This window comes from Idiotropiscis lumnitzeri, chromosome 7, assembly GCF_059441095.1.
Source record: "Idiotropiscis lumnitzeri isolate Australia: NSW breed Sydney's pygmy pipehorse chromosome 7, RoL_Ilum_1.0, whole genome shotgun sequence".
In the NCBI taxonomy this organism is placed as follows: Eukaryota; Metazoa; Chordata; class Actinopteri; order Syngnathiformes; family Syngnathidae; genus Idiotropiscis; species Idiotropiscis lumnitzeri.
Genome location: NC_142397.1, coordinates 3,563,904 through 3,581,411, shown reverse-complemented (window position 1 = coordinate 3,581,411; position 17,508 = coordinate 3,563,904). Strand labels below are relative to the sequence as shown.

Sequence of the window (17,508 nt, the reverse complement as noted above, 5' to 3'; positions counted from 1 at the left end):
TAGGAAAAAAAAAAAGCTGAGAACGACATCAAACCTTGCAGGAGCAGCAACGAAAAGACCCAACCCTTCACCTCCACTACAGACTTTTTTTTTTTTTTTTTTTTTTTTAAATCTACCAAGGGTACACTCGTCCATGTAAGTACTTTAAGGTCTTGTTAATTATTTTATTTGTTTATTTTATCGTGTTTTGTTTTTAGTGTAACTGTTTGTGTAAATCCTAAAAAAAAAAAAAAAAATCTGCGAAAACACATTAGTGGGCAAAAGTCACTTTTACAAACTTTTGCGTTTCTTAGAAGTACGTAACAATGGTTCGGTTTCGTATACGGCAGCAGAGAAAGGATGTTTCAATGTTTCTTTGGGGATTTAGCCTCGTCATTTCTTGGTAGTGGTACACAGGCTCCCTCTAATGGTATGCAAGAGAATTACTGAATTATTTTTTTTCGTCACAGTGGATTCAACTTTTTTTTTTAAACCTTTTGCAGTACATTTGTTAACTACAATTCAGCTGGATTTAAATTTTAAGTTACCATCATAACGTTTGTTTTTTCTTTACTCAAGCATAGTAGCAAGGTATTAACTCTCAAACAGTGCATAAAGTTTCAGTAGCTTCAACTTGATTAAGTGCAGTACAGTTCAGTTGTATTTAACCTTTAAATCCAGAACAACACATTGATTTAAACTCTGAGGACAGTTTTTTTTCTTCCCCCCGACGGAATTAACGTACAATATATTTTGAAGGCGTGATTTTTTCAGTACAGTTTTTTTTTTTATTTAATTAGCTATTTTTGTGCAGTGTTAATGTTCAAAATGTGCTTAGTTAAAGTGACGTATTTGTTTTTTGTCCCATTCAGAACGCTTGTTAAATACAGTTCAGTTGTATTTAACTTCATGTACAATATATTTGCATTTAGTCTTTTAGAATTGTTTTGTTTGTGTGCAATCTTTACCGTCATAATTGGTGTATCAAAAAACAGACAAACATTGAGGACCAAACTGCGTGTGGATTGAATTGATTACAGTGGAAAAGTTTTTCTTCTTTTTTTTTTTTTGCAACAACAACCCCCTCCCCCCGCCACAACCCCATCCTCCTTAAATGCCAGTAGTGAATTCCCCAGCCTTAAAATGTTCCCACAAGTCTCCTGTTATTGCTCTCCACATTTCAACACCAACTTTAATTTTCTGCATGGCTCTTGTGACATGTCCCGATCGTGCTAGTTTTTTTCCTCTTCCCCCGCTAATGACTCCAAAAATGGACAAGCCAGCCGCCACGACTCCACGTCAAGAACAGCGCCTTTTCAGTCAAAATGAGGACTCCCAAACGGAATTTTTTTAATTCCCCCCCCCCCCCTACCCCTTGCGTGAACACACTAAACACTGTGAGGCAAAAATCCGAAGGGGATGAATAGGAATGTCTTACTCACTTTTTCACTGAAGTCATGAACTGCGGCCTAAGCATGGGCTGGGTTTGAAAGTGTTCCAGCTTGGAGCACCAGCTTTTTCCAGGCATGCACTGACAATGTTAGGCAGCCTCCTGGAGGGCTCAAAAAAAAAAAAATTCCACATATGCACTCGAGGTGCAGCACTCCCTAATAAGCAGCTGCCTGTCTAAGGCTTTAACAAAGGAGGATGTTCTTTACAGATTGGAGCTATGTCCAAACTTTTTCCACTGACGGACACTTACACACAAATGGAAAAAAGGGGGGGTGCACTTCACATTGTGTATCATGCGAAATACAATTTAATCTCTTCAAGTTTAAATGAAAGAAAATCTCTTTTTGGTGTAACTAGCCAGTGATATGGAAAAGGGGGAGGGCGGGGCAGGTTAGGGCGGGGTTCAGTTTAGTCATGTGACATTAACAAGCTGAATATGACAGCCCCGTGCAAAGTGTGGGCTAGGGGCCACATCTAACCAGCCCACCGTCTCTGAACGGCCTTCACAATCATGAAGTCAAAGTCAAGGGGAAATTTTGTGCTTTTATTTTGAAATTTGTCCTTTTATTTTATATGCACAAATGCAGTGGGGGGGTGGGGGGGCGTCACAGCCTTTTCTGATGGTCTAAAATAATCAAGAAAAAAATGATCATATTCTTCACTTTGATGTCATATCCTAGCGTTGTATTTTTGGTGAGAGTTTTTATCCAATCAGAATTCAGCTAGCTCGTGTTGCCAGGCAGGTTTCACAATACCAGGACTGCGCACTATTCCTTCCGAGACCTTCAGATGCACACTCTTCTGTCAAAGCCAGATTTGATAGACAGATGCGATAGCCAATCAGATCACAAGTTGGTTACAGTGAGCCTTCTCGCTGGCCTTACGCTGTAGGTGATTAACGCGTTTTGTGATTGGATGCTCACTCGTGGGAGGGAGGGGGGGGGGCAGCGCCATGCGGAATCAACTCACACGAAAGTCGTAACTGGCGACCGTTGGAAAATCTAAAATATATTCTTGCTTTTTTTTAAACCACAGTGTCCGAAGGAGGGAAAATTGAGGATTAATTGAAGATACACTAGAATGTCAACAACAGTGCTCACTCCTTCCATATTGGGAATGTCATCTCACTATCTGGTCGTCATGTTCCCATTGTCGATTATTCCCCACCTTCAAATGAAATCTTTTTTGGCGTGAGACTTCAAGGACAACGGAGCAGCTTTCACACACAAATGCAGGAAACATCAAGTTTTTTTTTATTATTCCTTTAGAGGAAATAGAGCCCTTTCGCATCCGAGAAGCTCCCTGTGTCACTCTGTGAGTATATCGACTTGTCATGCAAGTGTAAAAAGAAGTCAACCCGCTGCTGTATGTAAAACAGGAATGAATAATAACCAAGCTCGCCATCCAAAAACTTGACTAACTGCTTATACATTTTCACACTGAGTGATTTGATAAATTAATAAAAAAAAATTTACTGCTATTTTCTGAACATAATAGGTGAATTTTGAAGAGCGTAGTAAAAGAAGGTGTCTTCTCCAGATAAAAAGACACAATGTTATGCGAGTAGTTGTATTTTTTAATGTTACTTTTTTTAAAGTGACTTTCTTCATGTATAAATGTGATATCTTGCAACCGTCTTATTGAAATTATTTCACAATTTAAAAAAAAGTGAAAAAAAATCTATACATATTTTTTTATTTACAAAATAATTTAAAATGAAGTGTTATCCAGTAAAATTTAAATCAGCACCAATTTTCATTAAACCTAATTAAAAATGTAATTGAAGGTAAAAACAGTAATATCTTGCAATGGTCACATTCATTTCTATTTTTGATGTCATTATTTTTTTTTTAATTAAAAAAAATAATTAAAGTAAGCAAAAATGTGTGATCGATTGTCTTGTGTCTTTTTTTCAAGATCCCGTCGAGATGTCGCGCTGGGGGCGTAAGAACGTGAAGAAGGCGCCGGAGGTGATCCGCACGGTGACCGAGGGCCTCAAGTCACTATACCGCAAAAAACTGTTGCCGCTGGAGCAGTACTACGGCTTCCACGACTTCCACTCGCTCAGCCTGGAGGACGCCGACTTTGACAACAAGCCCATGGTGCTGGTGGTGGGTCAGTACTCCACCGGGAAGACCACCTTCATCAAGTGAGTCGCTCCTGATTCCCCATCACAGGAAAGGATCCTGTTTCACTTCAATGGGCAATAAATGCTTATTATTTTATTTTATTATTTATTACCACTGTTTATTAGTTTTTTTTGCCAATTATTTTTTGAGGGGGGGGATGTTTGAATGTCTATCTTTGCTGTACATCGTAATTTGATAAAGCAAAAAAAATACTAATAATAGTATTTAATCTGCAGATATTAACTCTTTTAAAATTGTAAAGAAATTGGTAAAAAAATGCTAAAATTTACCAATTAACTCACCTAGCTGCTTAATTGGTCAAGCCATAATATAAAATTACATGTAAAAAAAAAACAAAAAAAAACAAGATGTGGGGATAGATAAGGTTTAGGTCAATAATTTCCTGGGCCAATTTTTTTTAGATACTCCTACTCTAAGTTAACCGGTGTGTGTCTTGGCTCAATAAAGGTTGCGCAATCACTTAAGTGCGGCATTCCCTTGCAGGCAGCACATAACCCAGATGTGATTGACAGGTACTTGCTGGAGCAGGAGATTCCCGGCAGCCGCGTGGGACCCGAACCTACCACCGACTGCTTCACCGCTATCATGCACGGCGATGTGGAGAGCGTCATTCCTGGAAACGCTCTCATCGTAGACCCCAACAAACCCTTCCGGAAGCTCAACCCCTTTGGGAACACCTTCCTCAACAGGTGAGCTGATGATGAAAGGCAGCGAGTGGGAGGATTGTCAGGCCTTTGGAATTTTTTTTAAGCATGTCTGCCAAATTCCCCCCCCCTTTCCTTACTTGCGGAAAAGCGGAGAAAGGGAACGTTATCAGGGAGGGTGATGAAAGTGCGGAGGGGAAGTGTCATGGATGGAGGCAAGACAAGTTTATTTGTATTAACCTTTTCCCCATGACCTCATATCTACTCCCGGGTGTCAAAAGCTCAAGCATTCACTGAGTAAACAAAGCCTTTCACGTCATTTGACCATGGCAGAGCCATTGAAAACAGCGCGAATGCCTTGAATGGTGATTTTTGCCTCCTAGCTTGAATGTGAGTCGTAGTTTGCAGTGGTGAGCAGCATTGAGTTTGTGGGAATTAGCATTAGCTACAATCATTATTTAATAATAATAATAATAATAATAATATTCCCTTTATTAGTCCCACAATGGGGACATTTTTTGAGATTCGAACCCAGGCCTCCTGGGGAGACTGGGTCCTGAACGCGGCGCCTTAGACCACTCGGCCATCGTATTTACCAATACGAAAAATGAAGATATAATAAATTTATAAAAAAGTCCGGAAAATACGGTACCTAATAAAATAGTGGTACTCACCACAGATCCTGATGCAGATGTCCTTTCTTAGCTGCTGCCTGGCTAGCTATAGCACTCATACATTCTGAGTACCCAAAAACACAGAATCCATCGCTTAGTAACACCACCACATGGCAAAAATAACACTCAAAAATGTTACATGACAAAAAACATAAAACCTATTAAGACTTAAAATATATCCGACTCATCTTTCTTTGCTCCTGCCTGTTGGCGTAAACTAGCCATAGCGCTCATGCATGTTGCCCTAAAAGTGCTCAAAAAATTCATTTGGTTGACCTAGCATCATAGTCTTTTTTTTTTTTCAAAAGGTTTTAAAAGTGTGCCTTATTATTTTTTGATGTTATATTATGTTTGATGTAACTTAAATAGCAAAATGTAAAACTTATCACTTTTTGACAAGTTAATGTTTCACATTATAAGATGAAAATGATCACCTTAAAACTAAAACTAAAACTAAAACTACTTCGGGCAGTAGGCAGTGTAAACCCTGAACTGGTTGTCACCCAATTTCAGATACATGATAATTTATCACATTAAAACATGAAACATGGTATGTTCATGAAACATTTCTAGCGTGGCAGCAATACACTTCTGGATAAAAACAACCCCGTACTTGAGTCAAATGCAAGCGGAAACCTCGTACCCATCTTTTTTTTTTAATTATTTTCCACATTTATTCAAATTTAATTTACTGTGTCTTGTTTGGACTGAAAATGAGAGACAAGGGTCAGAAGGGAGGCAATGAGTGAAGTGGGATGGTGTCAAGACAAACAAACCCAGTGACGGACTTTTGAAGCTCAGAGAACCCTGAGGCAGAATTCCTCCCGGATTTTTTTTTCCCACCACTGACGTCACAGGAAGGCAAGCAAAGAAATGCTGGGACTCCCACTTTCGTGTTTTTCTGACTTGGGAAGGAAAGCGGCATGCTTGTTCATGTCAAACTGTCACCATCATAAAAGCTTTTATTTAATACATTCATCGGTATACAGGTTTTATATATATTTTTTTTACGAGACTTTCAACTGGTGTCGCCAGCAAAGACAAATTTAAGTGTAAATACGTTGTATAAGCTGAGAGGATTTAACCTTAAGACGCAAAAACAATCCGAGGCGGTTGTCTGTCGGAGAAATCCCGGGACTCCCGCACCGGTCTTGCTCTTTGTTTGTCTTCCCATCCGGGCGAGGGTCGGGAAGCGGGGCGCTCGTTAAGCTGCTGGGCCACAGGAAGTGGCGTTGTTGTTGTTCCAAAGGCGCGACATCATTAGCGAGCCTTATTGTTTGATTCTGGCAGCGGGAACAACGTTTTTTCCATTCAGGAAGTGGAAAGCCATGATCGCTCTCCGACACAATGGAGCAGGCGTTTTCCATTTCAGTCCGAACCCGCCGTGGTTTGAGCTCAGGCAGGGCTGGGCCACGTTTCAATTTGCAAACGGACGCATGGGCCCTCACATTCCTTGATGAAGGCACACATAATAATGATAAGAAGAAGTTAAAATGTGTCTATCTGGCTATCAGATTTTCTTTGCCTTAAGTATCGATGGCTTGTACGGGCAGATTCCATAACTTCTCGATACCTTGAAACAATACCGGTATCGATATGCATCGATACCGTCACTCGCCCAATCCTATTCGTAACTCATATTTTGCTCCTCTGTCATGTTTTAGCTGACACATGCGGCCATCTTGTGTTGCAGGTTCCAGTGCGCCCAGATGTCCAATCAGGTGCTAGAGAGCATCAGCATCATTGACACGCCCGGAATACTCTCAGGAGCCAAGCAGAGAGTGAGCCGAGGTGAGAAATGTGCAAAAGGAAATTAAGGAGCAGATGGATGGGTGCAAAACGTAACTTGGGAAGCTAATATTGCTCAATTAAATTGGCCAGCCGATTAATCGGTGAGGCTCAACCCGTAAGTGAATCATAATCAATTTATGTTTGTGAATTTTCTGGACCGCCAAATTTGAAGAATTTATGAAATTAAAAAAAAGGCTCACTCTGATTCATTGATGAAATTAAATAAATAAACAAATAAATAAATAAATAAATACAATAATTGAAAGATAAATCGTTATTAAAATGATCATCAATTGCAGACCTAATTTCTATACAATACTGTCCTGTTTTTTTCTTTTCAAACTTTTATTTTTTTTTTTTGCAGGGGCTACAATGAATTAATAGCATTTAATTTTCTTTCTATGGAGAAATTTAGGCTAATGGCTAAATTGGCAACACCGACAGCGCTTTTGTGCTTTTAAGTAGCTCTCTATTTCACAGCCATGTTGTTAGTATAAGAAGTGCATATCTGCTAATTAATTCATTTGAATTTGATTAAAGTAAAAAAAAGTAATATATTCTCATATCAAATGCTTGCTTGTAAGAGGTGTGACTTGCGAAACCTGAATTTAAAAACAAAAGAGTTGCATCTAATGTATTAAGAAATGAGTGTGAAAAGTCACACGTCTAGCTCGTCAGGCACACACACGCACACAAGGACATGGGCTGTGTCCTCATAATTCAGTGTCCTCGCAGTGTGGTGTGAATTCAGGTGAAATGTCCCCATAATGCATTAAAACAAACACACACACGCATTACTACATACACACTTCGGCACACAAGCCATTCATCCAAAAAGATGACATCATGTTGTTGTTTCCATGTAGTGTTGAGGTGCTTTGCTGCGAGTGAGTCGCAGTATGCCTCCGCTCCACATGACTGGAATGTTCCATCTGGTGGCATTTTAAAAAATGGTTTTCATCAACAGCATGACATCATGACTTTGACTCTTTGTCAAATAGATTAAATAAAACAATAATAATTATTATTATTTGTATCATACATTACCCATATAAATAATGTGTATAACTAAGTGTGTTTTATATACAGTCGCATTACACTGTACACACCCAATTGTCTTGTAACGGGTAGATGCAAAACCAGCATATACCCGTCTAATGGTGCGTCAATTATTAGCAGTTTTTGGATATTTGTGGCACAGTTCGATCTCGTGTATTCCAGCTCTAACTGGCGAATTCACCCTTGCCCGCAGGCTATGACTTCCCTGCCGTGCTACGCTGGTTCGCCGAGCGAGTGGACCGCATCATCTTGCTCTTCGACGCCCACAAGCTGGAGATTTCTGACGAGTTCTCTGAGGCCATTGGCGCGCTGAAAGGCAATGAGGACAAGCTGCGGGTGGTCCTCAACAAGGCCGACATGGTGGGCACCCAGCAGCTCATGAGGGTCTACGGCGCCCTCATGTGGTCCCTGGGCAAAGTGTTTGGTACCCCTGAGGTTCTGAGGGTCTACATCGGCTCCTTCTGGTCCGAACCCCTCATGGTGTCGGACAACCGCAAGCTGTTCGAGCTGGAGGAGGAGGATCTGTTCACCGACATCCAGAACCTTCCTCGCCACGCGGCTCTCCGCAAGCTCAACGACCTGGTGAAGAGGGCACGCCTGGTCCGGGTGGGTCTTTGTTTTTGGAGATTGTGTGGAAGGAATTCAGGAAAACTTGAACCTTTAATCCTGGAAAATACTTTGTCTTTGTCTTGTGAAGATTTATTGTTACTTGAGTTAAGGTGGAACAACCCTTGGTTTAAGAGTTCCAAGATGAACTCACGAAGGAATTCCGTGTTGCGCTGTGGCAAAATAACTTTCCACCTCCCGTGTGCAGGTGCACGCTCACATCATCAGCTACCTGAAGCAAGAGATGCCGTCGGTGTTCAGGAAGGACAACAAGAAGAAGAATCTCATCTACCAACTGCCCGTCATCTTCTCCAAGATACAACTGCAGCACAACATCTCTGCCGGAGACTTCCCCGACTGTGCCAAGATGCAGGTCAGCTGGATTCATGATGGATCGATGTATTCATAGTTGAATGAACAGATAGCCCGATGGATGACAGATAGTTGGATGACATATTGAGAGATGGATAACAGATGGACAGATGGATGCATGGAAGTCAGATTCAGCAGACTGATGGATGGCATATTACAGAGAGACTGATGGGTGGATGGATGGATGAAATTGATGGAAACATGGGTGGATGAATGGATTGATGGATGGACGGACAGACAAGCAGATGGATGAATGATGAACGGATGGATGAATGGCTAGATGGATGGACAGATGGAAGGATGGATGGATGGACAGACGGACGGACAGATGGATGGACGAACAGATGGATGGATATATGTAAGGACAGCTGGATGGATGAAAGGATGGATGGATAGATGGATGGAAGGAAGGATGGATGAATGAATGAATGAATGAATGGATGGACGGACGGATGGATGGATGGATGGATGGACAGGCAAACAGATGGATGGATTATTGGATGGAAATGAAAGAATGTGTTTAGAGTGATAGACAGATGGATGGTTGGATATACAGTTGGACAAACTGATAGGTACAACTTAGTCACAAACCATCCCGACAACTGTTTCGCTTCATCCAAACATATACGGAAACTGCGTTGACTAGTTATCATATGAAAATGGTCTTTTCATAATTGTGGTTGTCAGGAGCAACTGATGGTTCATGACTTCAGCAAGTTCAAAACCCTGAAGCCCAACCTGATGGCAGCCCTGGACGAACTGCTGTCGGTGGACATCGCCAAGCTGATGCCGCTTCTCCGCCAGGAGGAGCTGGAGGCCGGCGAGCAGCCCGGCGTGCAGGGAGGCGCCTTCCTGGGCACCCGCGCCGGACCCTTCGGCGAGGGTGACCCCTTCGGCAACGAGGACGAGGAGGCGGGCGACGGCTGCGAGGACGAGCCCGACAAGTGGGTGGTAACCAAAGACAAGCCCAAGTACGACGAGATCTTCTACAACCTGGCGCCCAACGAGGGCAAGCTGAGCGGCACCAAGGTCAAGCACTGGATGGTCAGCTCCCGCCTGCCCAACTCCGTGCTGGGCCGCATCTGGAAGCTGTCCGACGTGGACCGGGACGGCATGCTGGACGAGGAGGAGTTCGCCCTGGCCAGCCACCTGATCGAAGTCAAACTGGAGGGCCACGGTCTGCCCCCGGAGTTGCCCAGCCGTCTAGTGCCGCCCTCCAAGCGCCGGCAGATATGCGCCGAGGCGTGAACTGATCGATGGGTGACGGATGGATGGATGGATGGATGAATTATCAATGGATAGATCAATGGATGACAGCTAGATGGATGGATACAGTATTCCCCAACTATTCGTGGGGGACAGGGACAATTCAGACATGTTTCTTCATAATAATTCCTTGACGCTAATTACTACTCGTGAGCCAATTAATGTCGATTGAATAGATGGATGCAGATTTGGGATTTTCTTTTGCAAATAATTTCAGATAAGATTAAAAAAAACGTGAGAGAGGCGTTTGCAAATATTGTATCATGATTTTGCAGGAGATTACTGTATCAGAAAGAACAGATAGACACAAATAGATGGACAAGGTGGTTAGAGGAACAGACAGATGGTGATGACGGACCGGGGATTGATGAATGAACAGACTCTTCATGAGTCATCTAATTTTGGAGGATTTGTGTTTTCTTTCTCAGCAGCCCGACAAATACAAAATATTCATTTGAATTTTGTACAGCGCAGAGTCCCATAACAACATGGCGGCACTGCTAGCTTAAAAAAACTCACTGGTCGCGACATTAGGTACACCTGCACACTTCCATAACTACAAAGTTTTATTTTTGTAAATGTTTTGCTGCTGGGAAATCAGAAATCTAAACAGTAAATTCACTTGGACCTATACAACAAACTCGTTGTTATTATTAACAAAGAACAGAGAGTTTGTCTATGTTTTGCTGCATTCAAGTTCACCGGGAAATTAGAAAACTCTCCCTTGGAACCTAACTAAAGACGTAAGGTTAGAACAAAATTAGACCTCCACCAAGGCCAAACTCTGAACAAAAAACACAAAATGTCTTCCTAGATGTGTTGCTGGGAATCAGAAAAATCTCTTTAGGAGCCAAACTGAACTTTATGAATAGACCTTTGAGGCTTTCAGGGTCCAACCTCAGACGTTCTAGTTAAACAAAAACAAAAATCAGGGCTGGGGTTTGCGATATGTTAATTTTTGTTTTGTTTGTGAATAAACAATTTCAGAGCCATATTTGCCACTTTTCCTTCCCCAAATTCAGTAATATTCAGAGTCCCAGTTTTCCTGAATGCAGCATTTCTTTGCTTGTTAGCGTCAACTTCGTGCTCTTATTAGACGGTGCAGGTGTACTTCGTAAAGTGATTTCCTGGTAAATAAAGAAATATATTTATCGTAACTCCTAAGTGTGATGTATTATAGCCTTTTCTGTACACGTCGCTTCCTTAGCTCACCCGTTGTGTATGTAGCCACTCTCATGAGCATCATTAGCATATTCTGTGTTTTGACACGTAAAAGCATTTGCGGCTTGTTGTACACTTTTTTTTTTATGTTTTGTTTTTGGGTGTGTCTCATCGCTGCTTCTATTCACACGATTGTAATAAAGCGTCCACAGAGGCCCAGTATTACTACTACTACTGTGCACAGCGCCACCGCCTGGCCTCATGTCGGCTATACAGCAATAAAGTTACTTGACTGTGTCTCGTCTCAACTTGTCTGTAATTTTGATGTTCACAAGAATGTTTAGTCGGTCAGGAAGTCGACCATTTTGGTTTGAACTTTCTATTTTGAATAATTTTTTGTGGGGCTTATGAACTCTACAAGGGAGACTATCCCAGCTGACTTTGGTGAGAGAGGTCACAACCAATCAGAGAGCACCTTTCGACAAACAACCATTCACATTCATTCATGTGTATGGATTAACAAAACATAGCAACTCCACACAAAAAGGCTCCAGCAGAGATTCGAACCGGGAACCTAAAAACTTGTGAGGCAGACATTCTTCCAAAAAACCTGCTGCCTTTACAAGCTTTCCTCTGGGGAAAATTTTGCTGTGGAATTTACATCAACATGTAAGTTGCACCGTGTGTCATGTTCTCTCGCAGGCCGTCCTGATAAACACTCACTCTGACTCGCTCGCGCCCGACCGGGCCAAGTGTGCTTACCCCCTTTTTCCATACCCCCCCACCCCCTCAAATCACAACATCAGCCGCACAAAGTGGAGTCTATCCACAAGACTATTTGCGGGCCCTACGCTCCCTTCAGGCACCGTGTGTGTGCTTGCGTGTGTGTTTGCATGAAATTGTGCATTTTTTCCAGAAGAGGACAGCTCACTCCACTCCTCCTCCATGGAAAAGGGAGGCAAATGAGAAACAGGAGCAATCCTCCTGACTTTGAGACTCGCTCGTTCGCTGCCTCCGAAGCTGACTCACATGTGAAGAATGTGGCGGGCCGAGCCGAGAGTTATTAATATCTCTTTCCCTAGCCTCTGTTCAGTTTCCTTCACAGGATCGACGCACTGTTCCTTTAAGAGAAAAACCCGACAGGCCTCCCGCCCCTCATCTGGGCCTGTGAGTTACAGAAGGCCTGATGACTGTTGGTGACTGGATAAGATAATAAAAAAAACAATCCAGATGGAATGAATCGGTGATGGGACGAGGGTCAGAATAGTTTGGGATTGTTCATTATCATTTTAGGGTTAGGGTTAGCGTTAGGGTTTCCAACTAGGGTTAGGGTTAGGATTTCCAACTAGGGTTAGGGTTTCAAACTAGGGTTAGGGTTTCCAACTAGCATTAGGGTTAGGGTTTTTGGTGAGGGTTAGGTTAGGTTTAGGTTATGGTTTTGGGCTAGGGTTTCGAGTAAAGGTTTTAACCTCAGGTTGTTTCCTTTAAAAAAAATTCTCAAAACATTTTTTCTTTTTGTGGACTTTTCAGCATCTGTACTTTACCCCCACTTTAATTTCAGTTGAGTTCTTGAAACAGTACTTGCACTTTAACCTGACTTTTTTTTTTGTATGTTAAGACTTCAGCCAAGTCGACTTTTCAGTTTGGGAAGAACTCTTGTTGGAGCTTGTTACATCATCACCCCGCTGACTCACCAAAACATCCAAATGGTCCAAAGCAGATGTGTACGACATCAGGGAACCCCAACAGCAAACACACCTCCGAGTGCAAACCACACGTGCAACCCCCGAAATAAATCGTGCAAACTCAACAAAAAAATCGGCTCTCCGTCGTGGGCGTTCAAACGGGGAATTCCTCGCTGCCTGGGAAATGATGACGTGAGAAATGTGGGAGTGGAGTGACCTCTGGTGGACAAAAAAAAGAAATAAAACAAAAAACACGACTCTCACAAAAGTATTGGAACGGTTCCACTTACAGGTCCCAAAAGTATTGGAACGGTTCCACTTACAGGTCCCAAAAGTATTGGAACGGTTGTTGTTTATTCTGTTTTATTCTTATCAGCCCATAGAACATCATTATACAGTGTTGTCGATATCATTAACTTATTGACTCTTGGCCAGGACTCCCTTGAAAAAATAGGTTTTTACTCTCAAATGGCCCTTTCTGGTTAAAAATACTAAATAAAAACAAAAAAATATAGTGATTTTTTTTTCAAACAGCAAATACTCCAAATATATGTCAAAAACTAAAACAAAAAAGCACTTTCAAAACATTAAAAATAAAGTCAAAACAAAAGAACAAATCATAATGAAATATCCAAATCTATTAACAACCCTGTCATAGGATATGACTACTTTTTCCATCTCTGAGTGTTGCTCAACAGAAATGACTGAAAATCATGAACATTTTTTTTATTTGACATACAAACAAAACATTTTAAATCTTGCGACATTACAAAACAGGGTGTTATCAAAAACCAAGGCCCATGTCTCACTTGTGGTTCAAATACAAGTCGGAGCTCCTCATGGCAATGAGACAGGACATCTCTTTGACTCTCTTCATCATGTCCACGATCTGCTGGCCCTCCTCCCGAAGCACGTCCTGCACCACTTTCTTCTGCGGGCCGCTCAGTGTGATTGAGGCCCGCCCGGGGGCGGTGCCACCACTGCCGGCCAAGGGAGCGTCCTTGTCCACCTGCGTCTTCTGGTACTCCATCTTCATCTTCACCTGCTTGATGCAGATGTCCAAATGGCGGAGTTGCTCACCCATGGCCTGCAGCTCCTTGCGCATGTCCTTCTCGCTGTTGGACAGAATGGGCAAGCGGCTCTGCTGGCCGGCCAGCGCACGCTTGACGCGCTCGGCCCCTGCCTCCTGCCGGTATTTGGCGTCCTCGTACTTGTCGGCCAGCCGCTCGGCCGCCTCGCGCAGGCTCCGGCGCTCCTCTCGGCATTGCGCCATCTCCTCCAGCTGCTTTGCTCGCTGGCCTCGCAGTAGCTTGACGCGCTTCTGGAGCTCCTCACGCGCCATGTCCTGCTTCAGGATGTACTCCTCGCGGAACACCTGCGTGGCTCGGCTCAGGAGCTGAAGGCGTTCCTGGGGGGACGGCTCTCCATCGCCGGCCTGGACAAATAAAAAGAATGAGCCGCTTTATTTTTAACGCCTTTCATGTCATGCAGTTTTTGAACATTTGCAGTGCAATGCATTTTAAATATTGAAAGCCACCGTAAACACAGTTTTAAAAAGTCCTTATGTAACAATTTGATTAAAATGCTTGTTCATAATTAAATGCAAACTATTGAACGTAAAAGTTAAATACAACTGGACTATATTTAGGGCGCGATTCATGTGGAATTCTTTCTGGTGAATTTCCACGTTTTGTGATCAATAAAATCTCCTACCACTAGGGGGAGCCCCCACACCACTAGTAAGGCCACACTGAGAATCATTGCCTGACAGGATAAAAAAAAATAAACTCGACTGCAACTTCTGTTGAAATTACATGTGAATTCTGAAGAATTGAAGTAGAAATGAAATGCAGCGAATTATTTTAATTAGTTCACTGTGTGGCTTAGAGTTTGAATGATGTGAAATGTAAGGTGGCCTAAAATGTGTAAAATTTCCCTTAATTTTGGAATTTAAATGCACAAATTGAGAAATTTAAGGAAATGTGGAAAAACAAAGTATAAAATGTCTCTTTGGGTTCATCCACTTGAATGGGGCATTTTGTGACGTGGAACCTAATTTCTTGAATGTTTGTGAAGCTTATCAATCAGCTGATCATGTGACGACCTCAGCGAAAAACTTGCCTTGAGCAGAAGCGGGTTGGCCGAGCCCCTGGCCAGGATGTTGCGAACGTGCTGCTCGAAGGAGCTTCCTGCCAGGCCGCGGAGAGGCGAGCTGTCCGAGCCCGGCTTGGAATGCGTGCACAAGAGCGGGGGCGAGGGCACTCGCACGGAGCTCAGCAACGGCAGCAGGATGCACTCGTAGGCGGCGCTGACGCAGATCATGGTGGCGCCCAGCGCGAGGTCCGCCACAATGAGGAAGCCCTGCACCGGCGCCGGGCGGCTTGTGGCAAGGGGCCGCGTGCACACGATGTGCTCCACAGCACAACGCCGTTCGGCCGGCAGCTCGGGCAAGCCGTCTTTGTCGTCGTCGCCCGCCCGCAGGAAGGTGTGCAGCTTGTCCAGCCAGATGAGGCCCACGCTGTGCACGCCTGCCTCGTGGGTGCAGTGGTAACGTCGCAGGCACAGGGGGTCCCGGTGCAGCCGGATGGGGCAGGTGAAGTCCGGCTCTTCCTCCGTGTCGTCGCCAGCCGCCGGCGCCACCCTCAGGGTCAGCTCCAGCTCCACGCACTCAAACACGTAGAGGGCCGGCACCCCGCCCGTTATCCACCTACGCTTGCAAAACAAGAGACATTTTCAAAGTTCGAAAGCTCACTGGAACGAATGTGACTTTTAAGGCAGCAACTTTTAGCATAATAAACTTCCCATGGTTATTAACTTTTGGGAATTAACCAGAAATTACCAAATTGACTCAAGTTTCAAATTTGGGAACAGTCCATGTGAATTAAGGACAATAAAACAGCCACTCTCTCAAACTCATGAAATTAAGGAAGTTTGCAACTTTTTTATGCAAATTAGTGAGAATTAATGGTTAGAAACGCCCCAACAATGGCTCCAAATTTTTACAACATTGCTCACTACATTAAACAGACAGTGTGCGCCTACTTTGCGATAACCGACATTGGATCGGTGTGTCGAGGCCTTAAGGCTCACCTATTCCTAAAAACTGCCACCTGACAAAAACTGGATGTTAGCTAGAACATTATAGTACTTATCCTACCATCCCAAGGTAATTTACCAGAAATTTAATTTACAATTAAATCTTCCGCGCCTTTAAATCCTGAATAATCCCCAATGTTAACTAACTACGGAAATCTAGCCATAACTTTCTGGACATTTTTTCCAAAATGTTCCGTCCCTTCGCAAGCAACCCGTTCGCACCTTGGCCCCGAGTCGTCGTCCTCCTCAGACTCCAGCACCACGCAGTGATACAGCGTGCCGGTCTCCGTGGCGATGACCAGGATGCTGGGCACACATGGTAGGCAGAGGATGGCGCAGGCGTCATAGCCGTAGTTGTCCTCGGCCGCCGGGTACATGGGCAGGGGCCCCAAGCGTTTGCTCACGCTCACCCGGTTCACCTGGCTGGTGTGGCACAGGTACGTCTCGCCGTTCTCGTAGAGAATGTAGAGTGGGTAGACGGGCCTCTCTCTGACGTAGGACAACGGGCCGAAATCGAAGGCCACGGCGATCTCCCCCAGAGAGGCGGCGTAGGAGCGGGCTGGCGCCCGGACGCTGCTGCTGCTGTCGTCATCGGGCTGCGACACGGGCACAACTTTGACAGGAGCCTGCGGGGCCTTGAGGCAGTAAAACCGGATGGTGTTGTCGGACGTAAGCAGCACCAGCAGCGGCTCCCCGGTCTCGCTCGGGTACCAGGCCGCCTGGCGGAGACTCACCGACGGCGAGCTAGTGAAGAACCGCTCGGCCACCGGGGTGGTCTTGCAGTTAACGCGGCTGCGCCCGCCCTCGAACTCGGACATTTTGCCCCACCGCTGCGGGAGCTCCACCACCGAAGCGCCCCGCTGGCCCACCAGCGCAACGTAGCCTTGCGTGGGGCTGAGGAGCAGCTGGCACACCGGGAAGCGAGGCGGGTTGATGCACAGCAGCGTCTGAAAGCTCCCGTCGTGCTCCTCCGCCGCGTTTAATTGGCGCAGGCTGGTCGTGTAAAAAACGCGATCCACATCGTCCCACACGAAAAAGTCGGCACCCAAGCAAAAGGTCAGGTTCTTGGCCACCGCTCGCTCGGACGACTTGGGCTCAGAGTCCAACTTGTCTCGTATTTTCTTGAAAATGTCGTGATTTGCCAAGCCGCTGAGCCAGCGGTCTGTACCGAACGCCGCCATCTTGATAAGTCTCCAAAGGGGAAGAGGCGGAGCAAATATAAATAAACCCCGCCAAGAACCGATTGGCCCTCGCTGTGACACGTCGGCGCGTCCGCCATATTTAATGGGTCAGCTCGACTAACCACATCAGGGTTTAGCAAATAACAAATTAGCCATCGCGCCTACTATTCTATATATTGCCAGCTTTATGTTCATGCTATGATTTAAACATAACAAATTAGTTACTCACCAGATTTTCTTCCTTTTAACCTTATAATTATTACTACTCAAGTCATACACCCTTAGCCTACAAAGTGCACACGTTACAGCAACCATTTAATGTACCAGCGTCATTATAACTGTACTGATAAAAATTGAAACATGAAATGCGTAAGGAAGTAATTATATATATT

At 44.2% G+C, this 17,508-nt stretch overlaps 2 protein-coding genes across 3 annotated transcripts; one reads left to right on the top strand and one right to left on the bottom strand.

Moving 5' to 3' along the window:
* The first annotated feature begins 4 nt into the window (after positions 1-4).
* Positions 5-10,176, top strand: ehd2b (EH-domain containing 2b). Of its 2 annotated transcripts, none has more exons than XM_088301268.1 (7): positions 5-135; positions 3,349-3,580; positions 4,094-4,270; positions 6,593-6,690; positions 7,943-8,355; positions 8,564-8,728; positions 9,415-10,176. In XM_088301268.1, the coding sequence occupies exons 2-7, from the start codon at positions 3,360-3,362 to the stop codon at positions 9,973-9,975; spliced, it is 1,635 nt and encodes a 544-aa protein (XP_088157394.1). In that variant the 5' UTR covers positions 5-135; positions 3,349-3,359; the 3' UTR covers positions 9,976-10,176. The 2 variants fall into 2 exon arrangements, with proteins under 2 accessions (XP_088157394.1, XP_088157396.1); XM_088301270.1 differs by lacking the exon at positions 5-135 and adding an exon at positions 2,362-2,745.
* A 3,374-nt stretch (positions 10,177-13,550) lies between these two features.
* nup88 (nucleoporin 88) lies at positions 13,551-17,460 on the bottom strand. Its single transcript, XM_088301526.1, has 3 exons — positions 16,158-17,460; positions 14,961-15,546; positions 13,551-14,274 (listed from the first exon to the last, which is right to left on the bottom strand). Exons 1-3 carry the CDS (start codon positions 17,114-17,116, stop codon positions 13,645-13,647), a joined length of 2,175 nt encoding a protein of 724 aa, XP_088157652.1. The 5' UTR covers positions 17,117-17,460; the 3' UTR covers positions 13,551-13,644.
* Positions 17,461-17,508: the final 48 nt, after the last annotated feature.